At 37.9% G+C, this 16,173-nt stretch overlaps 1 protein-coding gene across 1 annotated transcript in view; it reads left to right on the top strand.

Annotated features, from left to right (window-relative positions):
- Window positions 1–16,173, top strand: part of RPA2 (Replication protein A2) — a 382,124-nt gene that overhangs the window by 317,587 nt on the left and 48,364 nt on the right. Inside the window, exon 7 of the mRNA XM_090381178.1 lies at window positions 1,555–1,649. Coding sequence (XP_090237304.1) covers window positions 1,555–1,649 — 95 coding nt within the window. The remainder of the gene's footprint in view (window positions 1–1,554; window positions 1,650–16,173) is intronic.

Raw genomic sequence — 16,173 nt, 5'->3', positions numbered from 1 at the left:
TCATCAATATCATTTATAAATACAGAAAACAACAATGGACCCAACACTGAGCCCTGAGGGACTCCACTAATAACATTAGTCCACGATGAGCAGTGTCCATTGATTACCACTCTCTGTCTTCTCCCCCTCAACCACCCCTTTATCCATAGCAGCAATTTGCCTCCAATGTCACACTGCTCCAATTTGTGTAGCAGTCTTCCATGTGCAACAGTATCAAAAGCCTTTCTAAGATCCAAGTATATAATATCAAAGTTATTCCCTGCATCCAGTTCTTTTGTGACTGCATCATAGTATCCAATCAAGTTGGTCAGGCAAGACTTCCCCTTAACAAAACCATGCTGTGTCTGAGCTATAACTGAAGTCTTGTCTAAATGATCCTGCAGTGCTTCTTTAACCAGTGCCTCCATTAATTTTCCTGGAACAGAAGTTAAGCTCACAGGTCTATAATTACTTGTGTCAGCCTTTGATCCTCCTTTGTGAATTGGGGTCACATTTGCACATTTCCAGTCTGTGGGTACCTCCCCTGAGTCCAAGGAAGCTCTCATAATTATGGCTAAGGGTTTGCTTACTTCCTTTGCTGCCTCCTTTAATATAACTGGATAGATCCCATCCACCCCGGGTGCCTTTCTTGTGTTTATCTTCAACAGTTTCTCCTCCACTTTACTCCCAGTTATTTCAAGATTCTGTAGCTTACTGCTAGAGTTGAATACACCTATGGCATTCCCCTTGCTGAATAACTCCTCATGTGTGAATGTCGATGCAAAATATTCATTTAATTTGTTAGCTACCTGAGCAGGATCATCAACAGTTCACCCATCAATATCAAGTGGACCAATCTGATTCATCCCCTTCCTTCTAGAGTTTACATAAGTAAAGAACTCTTTGCTGTTTTTCTTTGCATCCCTTGCCAAGGATTTCTCGTAATCTGCCTTCGCCTGCCTAACCTCCTTTGTAACTTGGTTGCATATCAACTTGTATCTATCATAGGCTTCTGTGTCGTGTTAATTTGTAAGTATCCCATGCATTTTTCTTCTCTGCCATATGCCTCATTAGTTCATCTGACATCCATTTTGGCCTAAACCTTGAACAATATTTCTTAGTTGGTATGTAAAGCCTAGTAGCTTCCAAGATAAGTTCTTTGAATGCTTCCCATTTTGAATTTGCTGTTGGTAACATCATCAGTTGGTCCCACTGTATAGAATTTAAATACTGTCTCAGTCCATCGTAGTCGCCTTTACGAAAGCAATAACCCTTCCCTTTACCCCTAATGGTAGTTACCTCTTTGAGTAAATCCCACAAAAAACATTTAATGTTTTTTGTGGGATTTACAAAAATATAATCCCACAAAAAACATTTTCTAAAAACATTTAATGAGAATGCTCTCCTCACTTAGTATCTTGTATTAGCTTAATTGTGTCTGCACCCTACTTATTTACTGTTAGTAAGCCGAGTACTGATTTCTATAGACAAACACCATGTGAAATATTTTTATTAACCTCTTAATTTTAAGACTAAATGTAATATCCTCAAAGTAAATCTGAATTTAATTTTTAGGTTCTTCAGACAATAAGTTCTGCAAAGGGTGAACAAGGAATTAATATTGAGAGCCTTTTTGCCAGCCTTAGGTCTCTTAGCAAGGCCACCTTAAGGTAAGTTTATAAATGATAATTTATTGTAGTGACCTTTAATATGGTGCCCCTAAGCAATTAGTTATTAATTGTTATTTATTTAATAACGTAATGATAAATAACAATTTGTTATTTATCAGTTACGTGAATTAACAGTTTATCAGGTGCCTCCTTGCCTATTTTGCATAATGCCTGGGTGTAGATACACTTTTTTTTTTTTTTTTTTTTTAAATCAAGTTAGTTGGGATGGTTATCAGGTTATTGTGATACAGACATTCATTACTGTGCTCGTATATTCACAATTGTGTGTGTCATAATTTGGAGGATTTCCATGACAAACATAATCTGTTGTAATGGAATGGTTTTAAGTGCTCTAATTTTTAAGATTTTTTTTTTTTTTTTTTTATGTAAACCCCAAACACGAGAATTGTTAGAACCTATAGTACTTAGTACTGTGCCTGGGTTGGAGGTTGAGAAGACGAAAGAAGATATTTGTTGACATTGGACTTGAACTTCTGTAGACTGTAATTTTCAGGAAATACGTATGAAGGAAGGTTGTTCCAGAAAACAGCAGTTGAATGAATAAACGAGGAAGATGAAAAGTTGGCTCTGTGTGTTTGAACTTGGACAGTAAATGGATGTTGGCTGTTAGTTGCACGTGTTCGGACTGTTTGAAAGAGAGAGCGGGAATTATAGAAGCCAGTTCTGAAGAACAGTGCCCATGGAAATATCTGTAGAAGAGACATGCAGCAGAAACAGTACGTCTATGAGATAGCGAGTGGAGAGAGAGTCTGTTAGAGATGAATCATTAATTAACCTAACTGCCCTCTTCTGAATGGAATCAAAAAGCCTGAGAGAGGTTTTGGGGGCACCACCCCAGATGTGGGAACAATATTCCATGGCAGGGCGAATTTGTGATTTATACAGAGTGAGCAGCTGTTTGGAAGAAAAGTAACACCGAGAGCGAAAGAGAAAGTTTTTTTAGATGCAGAGGAAGCAATATTTGTAATGTGCTTGTGCCAAGAGAGATTAGAAATGAGGGTAATCCCCAAAAGAGATATATCATTTTGCCTAGAAATCGGAGTGTCACCAAAGATAAGCATAGGAGCAGAAGAATCCTTTTTGCGAGATATAAGACAGGACTGAGTTTTAATTTCAGGAGCACAGATTTTGAGAACAAGTGGAGAAATATCATTGGGACCTGGAGCTTTCTTAGCATCAAGATTTGTCAAAATCCTTCTGACATCCTTTTGAAGGAAGACCACAGAAGGCATTGAATGGAGCATGTTGGGAATAGTGGGAGGTATTTTATCAAGATCATTAATACATGAATTGGAAGAAAAATTGGATGCCAGCAGGTCAACTTTATCCTTGGCTGAAGTGACAATAGAACCATCTGGTTTGGACACAGGTGGGAGCAGAGATGGGCAAAAGTTGCAGCCAATAGCTTTGGCGAGAGACCAGAATGCTCGGCTACCATTAGGGCAAGAAGCAAGTTTTCTACTCTTATCCTGTTCAAACTCTAGTTTGGACTGATTAATAACTGCTTTACAATTGTTGCGAACTTTGGTGTAGCAGAAAATGAAACTAAAGAATTAGAAACAAGCCAATTACGATATGCAACGTTCTTCTCTTGAACAGCCTTAGCACATTTATTGGAAAACCAAGGTTTAGATAAAGGACGAGATTTTAAAGTGGAGTTTGGGATAAAGGATTCTATTCCTGCAAGAATAATTTCACTGACGTGATCTGAGCAAACGTTGACATCAGAAGTTTTGAAACAGTAATCCGACCAAGTAAAAGAAGAAAAGAAATCTCGCAGGTTATTCCATTTTGCATTCTTGTAATGCCAAGAGCAACACAAGGTTGGGAATAACCATGAGATAAAGGCTCCATTGGAGAAGAGACAATCACCAAGTTGTGATATGAAGTGCCTAAAGAACATCTCACTTTGTCCGTGTACTTAGAAGGGTTTGTTGTTTGTTTTTGTTTATAATGTTCAACACAAATAAAGTTGGCCATTGGCATCATGAACATTGCAATTATTATAGGTGCTAACTCTCCAGATAGATTAAAACAGAGAATCCATCACTTTGATTCAATTTAACCTGTTCTCCATCTCACCAATATGCTACCATTGGTGGAGTTTCTCTGTCTGGTTAATCTTTACAGCATGGTATCCCATCAAGTGGATCTTTGCGACAAGCCATGACTGACAAGTGTAGTCCCCCGCCTACTTATTTCTCTGACAGGCTTGTCGGAGCAATAAGTGGGAGGAGAATTACCAGCGGCAAAGATGTAAAGAATGTTGTCAAGATCGATGGATGGAATACTGGTTTTCATTAGAGGGAATGCTGTCTTTTCACAGACTAAAGCCGGCAGGTTTTCATTGGAGAATACGGAAACATTGGGTACCATATTCTAAAGATGCAAAGAATGTTTAAAAGATCCAATGCTGCTAATTACTATGGTTTCCACTCCCCTTGGCACTGTTTAAAATCAGAAAACAGTTCTCCCCCCCTCCTCGCTCACTGTTTTTAAATCGGGAAATAATTTAAAAACAGTGCTGGGGGGGACTCTTTTTCTGATTTAAAACCATCGCGAAGACTGCATCCACTCTAATGCAAACGACCATTAATTAGCAGCTAATATCGCATGGATCTTGACAACATTCTTTGTATCTTTAGATAATGCTACCCTAGGGGCTCACATCTGGTGAGTATGGGCTTGGCACACCCAGGGTCCTAAGCTGGATATCATCATTCTTCTCTCCCTTGGTGATTCCCTTCTACATATGACTCTCTCTCTCTCTCTCTCTCTCTCTCTCTCTCTCTCTCTCTCTCTCTCTCTCTCTCTCTCTCTCTCTCTCTCTCTCTCTCTCTCTCTCTCTTTCTCTCTCTCTCTCTCTGAGGGTAACTCTTGAATTTTTTTTTGGCTGGTGCAGCATAAGCCGCAGGCTTCCATGCGCTATATAGCTAATAATAATAATACTCTAATGCCGTGGTTCTCAACTGTGGCACCTCGTGCATTGCATTCAAAATGGTGGATTTTCATTTGTGTTTTCAGCAATTAGATGATAAAACATTTATCAGCTAATAGTGAAATACTAATTTTACTGTGTATTTATTTCTGATGCACTAGAATTCATTGATTGCAGAAAACAAAATCAAAACTACTGTCCAGTCTACTGAAAACCGGCCTATCACTTCTGCATATCTTAGAAGTGTCTTCAGTACATATTTGCACTGAAAGTTACCAAGGAAAGAACATATTGTACCACTTTACAGTAATGGTCAATAGCACCCTTACCCATAGAAATAATGTGTATCGCGAACTCAAGGTGCTCCAAATTAATGCACAGCATGCAAGATCTGTAGCAAACACAAACAAAGTTCACAAACTAATCTTAGTGTGTGAACGTGAAAGGACTGACATTGTTTGTGTTCAGGAACCTTATGTTTATAGAGGTCAGCTAACTGGACATCCCAACTCTCTATTAGAATTGTCTCAAAGAAGTGTGACAAACTAAGGGCTGGAATACTAATTTTCAGCTCTCATCTGGTTGTGGGCAGAATTGATTCCTTATGTACATCACATGCGGCCTGTGTTGGTATTGAAGCTAGTTGGGAACAGTTTTTCATTATATCTATGTACTGTCAGCCTGATGCAGACCTTCATTGCTCTCTGAGCTATTTGAAAGAGGTGCTATTCAGATTGAAAAGCAGAAAAGTGATTATCTGTCTGGATTCGAAGCTAAGAATCTTTTATGGCATTCTAGATTTATAGATGCCAGGGGCATGTTATTGGAAGAGCTGATATCCTCATATAAACTTGAGATCGTTAATAAGGGTCCTTGGTCCTTGAGGTTATCACAGACATTCTCACAGATATGCCAGACAAGCTGTACTTGCTACCTGGAAGTCTAAAACGCTGATGGAACTGATATTCGGGTGACACTCAAGTCAAGTGGACCCAATTTCGGCAAAGTCCGGACAGTCTGTGTCATCCAAATCCTATGCTTGCACCTTCAAGATGGTGGGACTGTTAGTAATCCTGGGTATAACCTCCATGCATAAGCACACAGTGGGTGACCACCCAGGTGTGAACCAACGTAAGCAGGGGTCGAGGTGTGACACCCACACCACATGGAGTAATGCTGCCCCTCTGTGTTAGCAGGCAATACCAGGTGGTAAATGACTCTCATCAACCGGTGCAATACCACCACTTTGCATATTGGAGGCTTGAAGTGGGGGAACCCGTGTTTAGTCGCCAGAGTTAAGTTCTGGTCAACCCTTCCCTATCTCTTCCATCATGCAGTATAATGGATGACTTTTGAGGTTATGACGAACATCATGGCGAGATCCAATCTTCCTTACATTTCAAGGGTACAGCTCTAAAACGGTGTTCGCAGGCCGACCGGATTGAAATTATTGGTAACTCTCTCTCTCTCTCTAGGAGGCTTCCAGATCAGCTAGTGTATAATCTTGCTACTTCTACTCTGCCAGATAGTGGCTGGAGGGAGTCAGAGTAGTGTGTATGCAGGGGACATTGTATGGGCCACGTTATGTCAAGGATCTGGTTATATTCTTACCATGAGTACGCCATATCCAAAAATTTCATTACTTCATACAGCATGTCCCCCCACTTTTTCTTGCTGTTAAATACACCATGAATTGTCAAACTAATAGAGTAAGCTTATCTGCAAAAAGATCTAAACCTCCCAAACACTTCCTAATTCATTTCACAAATATACGTTGCCTCAATTCTAATCTCAATGATGTCCATTTCCACTTGCAGTGTGCCAAGCCCCATGTACTCTTTCTGACAGAATCTGAGTTAACGGTTGATTCAACTGCTGCTCATCTCAGTTGCCAAAATTATTTGCTATATCATTCCTTTCACCTCAAAAGTGGTACTTGTGCCTATGTCCGTTCTGATATTCCCCGTCAGAGACTTGGTAATTTGGATTCTCCTCTTATCGATCTTCTCTCACATAAAATCTCTCTACTGTTCTCCCAAATCCACTAATCACTTAGAGCTCTTTGACTTCCTCTCTTTGCAACTTGACTTTCTCCAGTCCAACTTTCCTAACAGTGAGATAATTTTCCTTCGTGATTTTAATGTTCACAATTCCAGATTGCTTCAGTTTTCTAGTAACACCGACCTGGCTGGTTGAGATTCTGAGGCTTTTACAATTAGTAATGACCTTGCACAGATTTTTCATTTACCTACAAGAATACCGGACAATCCTAACCATACAGCCAACACGCTTGATCTTTTTCTCACAAACAACCCTTCTAAGTACTCGGTCGAAGTGAGAGATCCTTTAGGCACCTCAGATCACAACTAACTTGGTGATTGTCTCTTCTCCAGTGGAGCCTTTATCTCATGGCTATTCCCAACCTCGTGTTGTTTGGCATTACAAGAATGCAAAATGGGATGACCTGCAAGATTTCTTTTCTTCCTTTCCTTGGTCAGATTACTGTTTCAAAACTTCTGATGTCAATGTTTGTTCAGATCGTGTCAGTGAAATTATTCTTGCAGGAATGGAATGCAGGAATGGAATCCTTTATCCCACACCCCATTTTAAAATCTCGTCCTTTATCTAAACCTTGGTTTTCCAATAAATATGCTATGGCTGTTCAAAAGAAAAACGTTGCATATCGTAATTGGCTTGTTTCTAATTCTTCCGTTTCATTATCTGCTTACACCAAAACTCGCAACAATTGTAAAGCGGTTATTAATCAGTCTAAACTAGAGTTTGAACAGGCTATGAGTAGAAAACTTGCTTCTTGCCCTGATGGTAGCCGAGCATTCTGGTCTCTTGCCAAAGCTATTGGCCGCAACTTTTGCCTATCTTGTCCAAACTAGATGGTTCTGTTGTCACTTCCACCAAGGATAAAGCTGACCTGCTAGCATCCCATTTTTCTTCCAACTTACGTATTAATGGTCATGGTAAAACACCTCTCCCTATTCCCAACACGCTCCATTCAATGCCTCCTGTCGTCTTCCGTCAAAAGGATGTCAGAAGGATCTTGACGAAAAACTTTATGCTAAGAAAGCTGTAGGTCCCGATGGTATTTCTTCACTTGTTTCCAAAACCTGTGCTTCTGAAATTACTCCTATTCTTTGCCGGCTTTTTTCATTTCTTATTCCAAAGGTGTTTTTCCTTCTGCTTGGAAATTTGCTCATATCCACCGAGTTCCTAAAAAGGGTGACAAATCCCTCCCATCTAATTATCGTCCCATTGCAATTACTTCTACTCTTTCTAAAGTAATGAGGAAATAAATTAACCGCCAACTCTTAAACTACCTAGAAACCTTCCGTCTGATCAACGATCGCCAGTGTGGATTCCGTCAATGTCGATCCACTGGTGATATTCTGGCTTAAGAAACCCATTTATGGACTAATTCAATGGAATGATTCAGTGACACACAAGTAGTTGCTCTTGACATCTCAAAGGCTTTCGATCATGTTTGGCATAAAGGTCTTCTAAACAAGCTTCCATCTTATGGTTTGCCAACTGTTTTTTGTAATTGATTATTCAGTTTTCTATCTGATCGCTCACTGAGGGTGAGGATAGATGACTCTGTCTTCTAACTTCTCCATTAATGGCAGTGTCCCCCCAAGGTTCAGTTCTTTCCCCCACTCTTTTCCTCTTGTACATTAATGACCTTCTTCCATTAACTGGAAATCCTATCCATAGTTTTGCTGAAGATTGCATTCCACATTGCATCCACTTTCCATTTTGAGAAACCTTGCCCTGCTCAATCACCTTCAACTTCTCAAAAATGTGCTACCAATTCCTTAAATGCCGATCTCCACGTAATTCTCTTGTTGGGCAAAGACAACTCAGTTGATTGCAATCCTTCTAAAATGCAGTCTTGTCTTATACCTCGCAAAAAGGATTCTTCTGCTCCTATACTTATCTTTAGTGACACTCCGATGTCTGGGCAAAATATCTTTCAGGATTACCCTGACTTCTAATCTCTCTTGGCACAAGCATATTATAAGTAACGCTCTCGGTGTTACTTTTCTTCTGAACAGCTGTTCACTCTGTACAAATCGCAAATTCCCCCTACCATGGAATATTTGGGGTCACCGCCCCAGATGTGGGGCGGTGACCCAAATATTCCATGGTAGAGCGGATTTGCGATTCTTCTAAATTGGCTTCTATAATTCTCGCTCTCTTTCAAAACAGTCCAAGCACGTGCCCCCACCAATCAACCAACATCCATTTACTGTCCAAGTTCAAACTCACAGAACCAACTTTTTATCATCCTCGTTTATTCATTCAACTGCTGTTTTCTGGAACAACCTTCCATCATACATATTTCCTGAAAATTGCAGTCTGCAGTAGTTCAAGTCCAATGTCAACAAATATCTTTTTTCGTCTTCTCAACCTCCAATCCAAGCATGGTACTAAGTACTATTGGTTCTAATACCTCTCTTGTTTTGGGTTTACATAAAAAAAAATATATATATATATATATATACGGCTGGTAATGAATGGACATTTTGGACTCTTAATGGTGAGTCTAATATAGATGTAACGTTAGCAAATAGTATGGCCTTCAGTTTCATATATAATTGGCAAGTTAAACCAGATTGGATTAACAGCAATCACAGCATGATTACTTTCAACTAAGGCTGTGCCAGAAGAAGATTTATTGAGCTCTTTCGTTAAAACTTCGAAGATTTGCGATTAAGCATGCTGACTGGAATAAGTTTGACAGATTTGTTGGGACAATTTTTGGTGAAATGTCATTAGCTGAGTTGGATAGGATTAATGCATTTGATTTAGTTCAGTTATTACAACAGAAATTATTTGATGCTTCGAGGGAATCAATGAAATTAAAGCAAAATAATTGTGCTCCGGTGCTATGGTGGTCCTCTGATCTCTGGAGGGAGGGAGAGAGAGAGAGAGAGAGAGAGAGGGAGGTCAATGGGGTGCATAAAAAGTTCAGAAATTGTGGGATAATAAAGAATCTACTGCTAGGTTGAAAACTGAGTATCAACTGAGTTTCTTTTGATACACTGATGTGTATCAAAAGAAAATGTATCCGTTTAATAGCTAAAAGGAAATTTGATGCGTGGAAAAACTTAGTGCAAACAGCTGGTAATGAGATCCATATATATTGTTTATAAGTTGTGTTTCCACAGATTAAAGCCATCTGGAGATGTGATAAGTTCTAGGCATTGTGGAGACTGAAGCTGTATATTGGCTCGACAGTATTAATGTTTCCAGAATTTAAAACAAATACACCAACCGTTTAATTATAATGGTTTAATACTGGAAACTATAAAATGTACCAAACGATACTACACTGTAAAATGATATATGCAAAAGACTGATTTACAAAATAAATATACGATGAAACTTTAATATACAATAAAATAAAATATTTAAAATACAATAAAGATAAAAGCGATAAAACATTGACTTATAAAATAAAATATTTAAAATACAATAAAGATAAAAGCGATAAAACATTGACTTATTGTATATTAAAGTTTCATCGTATATTTATTTTGTAAATCAGTCTTTTGCATATATCATTTTACAGTGTAGTATCGTTGGTACATTTTATAGTTTCCAGTATTAAACCATTATAATTAAACGGTTGGTGTATTTGTTTTAAATTCTGGATATGTAATCTCCCAACCTTAGAGGCCTTTTTGAAGATAGTATTAATGTTATACAGGTAGTTCCCGACGTTACGAGTTAATTTGTTCCTAGTGCACGCTCAACAAGCAAACTCATAAAGCAGAATTTATTTCTCATATACATAATTTAAAAATAGGGGTTACGTTCTCAACAATGAAATTAGTTAGCTAATTAGTTTGTTTAAACAATGATTGATTTATCCAAAGAAATGAAAACAGCCTGTAAAATCAAGCAAATTATAATAATAAAGGAATTATTTATGACTTACAAATGTTAAAGAATGGTTATTCTTCATCATCATCGACTAAATGCACGCTCGTTGATCACTCATTATTGTCTCGGCACTCGTTGGTTTGTTGCAGAAGGAATCGTCTTCAGAAATGCTTCACGAGGCGTTTGTTTGCAAGATAATCTCTTTTCTTTATAAATTTCAATAGCATGCATAAGCATTTTTTAACAGAATGCACAAATTGCAACTGACACAATTTGCATGGAGTAACAAGTTTATAAAGCTTTAAAAAAAAGGAATGAAGAGAATATTCCGGAAATTTATTTATGTTTTTTATATGATTGAAGATTTCAGTAAAGGGAAAACACATTTCACCATAATAATGTACAAAACCAGCAATCGGTATTTTCGCAAATGCAATTACATCAAGTTTACTACCTGTTTATAATTGCTTGCACTAACAGAAAGCCCAATAAACCAGAAAGTGCAAATTGTTTTTATTATTTTAATGTCGTGACCTCCAAAAACGTGCTTTAGAAAAATATCACAAAGGTGTTCAGAATTGATTCTTATAATGGAGCAAACGATAACGATGAAAGTATAGTGCATTTTAATGATTTGAATTGGTAACGAATACAATTTACACTATAAAAATGACCTTTCAGAGAGTTAAGTGAAAATTTCAACTTCTGAGGTCATAGCACAAATTACCAAAAAGGGATGTTTTATTGGTTTACATATTGGGTTTGCATTACGATATTTTCACGATACGATGGTGTCTCTGGAACAGATTAATATTGTAAAGCGGGGGTACACTGTATCGTATAGCTACGAGCGTGGTTTGAAATGCGGTATTTATGAGTGTTTAACATTCGTTTTTTTGCAATTAATGTTCATATTTTCGATTTTGTTGATACTTGAAAAAAAAAAACCTTGTAAACCTCCTGGGTTTACGAGGAGCATTCTGATAGTACTGATCAGTTAGATTGTGGTTGTGTTAGCGATATTCAAGAGAAACCTTTTTCAATGGAAGATCTTAATTCAGCTGTTAACAAAATTCTAATAGCAGGTGTCCTGGTATAGATCTCATTGAAGGGGAAGTTATTAAGCATTTCTTCAAACTGTTTCCTGGGCATCTTGTTTTCAACAAATGCCTGCTTGAAGGAATTTTTCCCTTGCCTTGGAAGGATGCTCTTCTAAATATAATTTTGAAGTCACCTGAAAAGCCTAAAACTCTGCCCTCTTCTTATCATCAATTGCACATCTTCCAGGTGTGGGCAAGGTCTATGAACTCATGCTTTCACAGCAAATATTGCTGTGAAAGCATGCATTCACATGCAAGATTTTAAAGCATCATCCTGGTTGTGGTACCAAGGATGTTTTAAAATTTTTGGTTAAATTGATTAGAGATTCAAATGCAAAGTATGTTCTTGGCATTTTCGTTGATTTTGAAGGGGCTTTTGATAATATCTCTTAGGACAGTGTGTTATTGATGCTTCACCTCACAAAATTCTCCCATCAACTTTATAGCCTCACAGTGGATTATTTTAAGTTAAGGTCTTTTACCTGTAAGTCTGGTCTGAATTCGGTAACTAGATCTGCTATTCGAGGATGTCCACAAGAATCTGTTTTTGGGCCACTAATGTGGAAATTGCTATTAGAGGATTAGTTACGGAAGGAATATAGTCATGTTCATATGATTGCATATGCAGATGACCTGGTAATATTAGCAGTGAAGGCTCTTCACTGCTTCAATGATCTACTGTAATAATAAAAGATCTGAATGATTGATTTGACTTCCATAAATTAACAATATCCAGGTCAAAAACAAAAATATTATTGCTAATGGGGAACCTATATGTTCGTAGAGTACCTCATATGCTGATTGGTTGTGAAAGTTTGAAGTCCATTAAGAATATTAAATATCTTGGATTTTGACACCCACATCAATTTTGTATCTGAGAAAGTTTCAAAATTTGTTAACATGATAGCAAGAATTACCAGAAGAATTGGGGTACAGGCATACCTCGATTAACGAATAGGATGCGTTCCACGAAATTACTTCGTTAAGCGAAACTTCGTTTTCAGAGGTAAAAATACTATGGCCAGAATAGGGATACGTTCCTACGTAAAGAAAATGAAAAGCTTTTTTTCGAACAAAGAAAAGTTTTATTAAATAAACAGTCAACTTACATACAAAGTGAAATCACATTTTAAAATATGAGGTTAAAGTTGATTGTTTATGCTTTTTTTCTCTTTCATTTAACAATTGCCTATATGGAGTTATTGCATTTAACACTGATCGCTTAACTATAACACTTCTTCCTAAATCAGGATCATTTTCACTAAAAAAATTTAAAACGTTTTCAATGTCATTTAAGCACCTTTTTAAATCTTTGGTTGTTAACACTTTTTCGGCAGGAACTTCTTTAACTTCGCCTTCATTATCTTTGTCTTCGTTGCTAACAAGGTTTTCTAAATCTTCCACTGAAAAACCATCATCTTCTGCATTCAATAAATTTCTAACATCCTCTTCATCGACATTTTCGAAACCTATTGATTGAGCCATCTGGATAACTTCATTTCTAATTTCTTGGATGTTATTTTCTTCTTCTAGTACAACTTCTGGCCATATTTTGCGCCAAACTCCATTTAAGCATTTCTTAGTGACTTCTTTCCAAGAACTATCAATGTTTTCAATTGCGTTTTTAATGGTGTAGTTTTTCCAAAAAGTTTTAACTGTCATTTCCTCTTTATCCTCTAGTTCAGGTAAATTGCTTAAAATTCGACGCAGATAATAAGCTTTAAATGATGCTATTACTCCCTGATCCAATTAGGCGCCTCCGTAGCCAGGTGGGAAGGAGCAGCAGTGCGTAGCACACGCTTCTTGATTAGACCGGGGTTCGAGCCCGTCACCACCAAATACGGAGGATGCGGAAAGGTCAGGGAATGACCACCGCATATCCCGGAGCAATATGGCCTTAGTTGCTAATGCTCCTAAAAACCAAACAACAAACAACAAACAAACCTGATCCAATGGTTGAATCAGGAAAGTTGTGTTTGCTGGAAGAAACACAACTTTGACAGGAATGCATGTGTCCAACGTGTTAAGATCAGTAGGATGTCCCGGAGCATTGTCTAACAACAAAAGAGCTTTTTCTTCAAAGTTGTTTTTTTTTGACAATACCGTTTTACTCCAGGACAAAAGTGGTTAACAAACCAATCAGTAAATAACTCCTTGGTAACCCACGCTTTTCTATTTGCTTTCCATATTACAGGTAAATTCATTTTTATGTTACCTTTTAACGCCCTCCGATTTTCTGAATGGTAAACTAATAACAATTTTAATTTATAATCGCCAGAGGCATTTGATCCAAAGAGTAACGTTAAACGGTCTTTGGCTGCTTTGAACCCAGCAGCTGATTTTTCTTCAATAGAAATGAAGCTTTTTGTTGGTAGCCGTTTCCAGAACAAACCGCTTTCGTCAACATTGAACACCAAATTTGGTGGAAAATTTTCACGTTCAATTATTTCCATTAGTGTTTCTGGAAACTTATTTGCAGCTTCTCTTGTTAATTTTACACTATGAATCCTGGCCCGTTTTTTTAAATTTCTCGAACCAACCACGAGGAGCCCCAAAGGTTTCCGTAATTTCTTCAGTTTGTTTAGATTTCAGGTAATTAAACAAAAATAATGCTTTTTCTTGAATGACCATTTGACTTAAAGGCATATGACGTTGTGACATATCATCTATCCACAAACTTAACATTTTCTCCATTTTTTCTAAAATTGGATTCCTTAAGCGAGTTAATTTTGCCGCTGTAACATCTGTACAATTCTGAGCAGACTGTTTTATTTTTTCTGATTGACTTAGTATGGTTGTTAAAGTTGATTGCGCTAATCCTAAAGAATGTGCCACATCAGATTTTCTTTCGCCGCTTTCAACACGTCGTACGATATTTAGTTTAGTTTCCAAAGAAATTGCTTTTCTTTATGTTAAATGGGGCTTGAAATTGCGGACTTCGTTATATCGAGGCTTCGTTATCAGAGGTAACATTAACCGAGGTATGCCTGTATTAGGGTAGGGCACTATCTCTTCCTTATGACTGTTTTCCTTCCTATTGTTTCTTATGGTATCTCAGCTTGGATAGACTGTTTAATTTTAAAAAATATATATTTTAAAAGAAGCACTGCAGGATCATCTGGACAAGAATTCAGTTATAGCTCAGACACAGCATGGTTTTGTTAAGGGCAGGTCTTGTCTGACCAATTTGATTGGATACTATGATGTAGTCACAAAAGAACTGGATGCAGGGAATAACTTTGATATTATATATTTGGATCTTAGAAAGGCTTTTGATACTGTTGCGCATGGAAGACTGCTGCACAAATTGGAGCAGTGTGGCATTGGAGGCAAATTGCTGCTATGGATAAAGGGATGGTTGAGTGGCAGAAGACAGAGAGTGGTAATCAATGGACACTGCTCAACGTGGGCTAATGTTATTAGTGGAGTTCCTCAGGGTTCAGTGTTGGGTCCATTGTTGTTTTCTGTATTTATAAATGATATTGATGATGGTATATCAAGCTTAATGTCCAAGTTTGCAGACGATACAAAGGTTGGCAAGGTTGTTAAGGACACTATTGATGCTATGCTGCTGCAACAGGATCTGGAAAGGTTGAGCAGATGGGCTGAGAGGTGGCAAATGAAGTTTAACATTGACAAATGTAAAGTACTACATATGGGAAACAGTAACCCCAGATCAACGTATCAACTCTGTGGTACTACGCTGACAATGGTAGAGAATGAAAAGGACCTGGGGGTAATTGTGCAGGCAGATATGAAGTTCTCTGAGCAGTGCAGAAGAGCTGCAAGAGTAGTTCATGGTGTCTTGTCAATGATATACAGGAATTTTTCTAGGCAGGGACAGGGATGTGATTACTCTCTTGTATAAGGCATTGGTCAGGCCACACCTTGAGTACAGGTCGGGAGGCCTCATTTCAAGAAGGATGTAGAGCTGCTGGAACGAGTACAGAGAAGGGCAACAAGATTAGTGAATGGAACAAAGGGTTGCTCTTACGAAGAAAGGCTTAAGTTTTGCAAATTGCAGAGTCTGGAGACTAGGCATCGGCGAGGTGATCTGATAGAAGTGTATAAGGCTTTGAATGGCTTGAGCATGCTCAATGCCGATGGGATTCTTCCTCTTGCTCAGAATAATCACCTGAGAGGGCATAAATTCAAATTGAGGAAGGACGGATGTCGGATAGATGTACGGAAATTTGCTTTTACCCAGCGGGAAGTTGGTTTGTGGAATAGACTTCCATCACTTGTTGAAGTTTATAGCCTAAACAAATTTAAGCCTCAGCTGGACAGGTATTTCGAACGAACGGAGGGGTGAAATATGAGTAGTGGTTGTGTTTTTTTTTTTTTTTTTTGGCTGATGCTGAATAAGCTTGCTTTCTTGCATCATATGCCTCTACTAATGCTAATGCTATATAAAGGGTGATGATGCTCCTGAAGATGGCTATAGTTTGTAGAACTGTCTCAACTGATGCACTACAGATTTTCACAAGGAAAATGCCAATTGACCTCTTTCTAATTTACAGAGTAATGAGTTTCAACATTCGACGTGTAACTCCTTTTATTATTC

Source organism: Mastigoproctus giganteus, chromosome 9, assembly GCF_048544385.1.
Source record: "Mastigoproctus giganteus isolate SK-2022 chromosome 9, ASM4854438v1, whole genome shotgun sequence".
Lineage (NCBI taxonomy): Eukaryota > Metazoa > Arthropoda > Arachnida > Uropygi > Thelyphonidae > Mastigoproctus > Mastigoproctus giganteus.
Note: the sequence above shows the minus strand (reverse complement) of the source record. Positions and strands in the feature narration are given on the sequence as shown.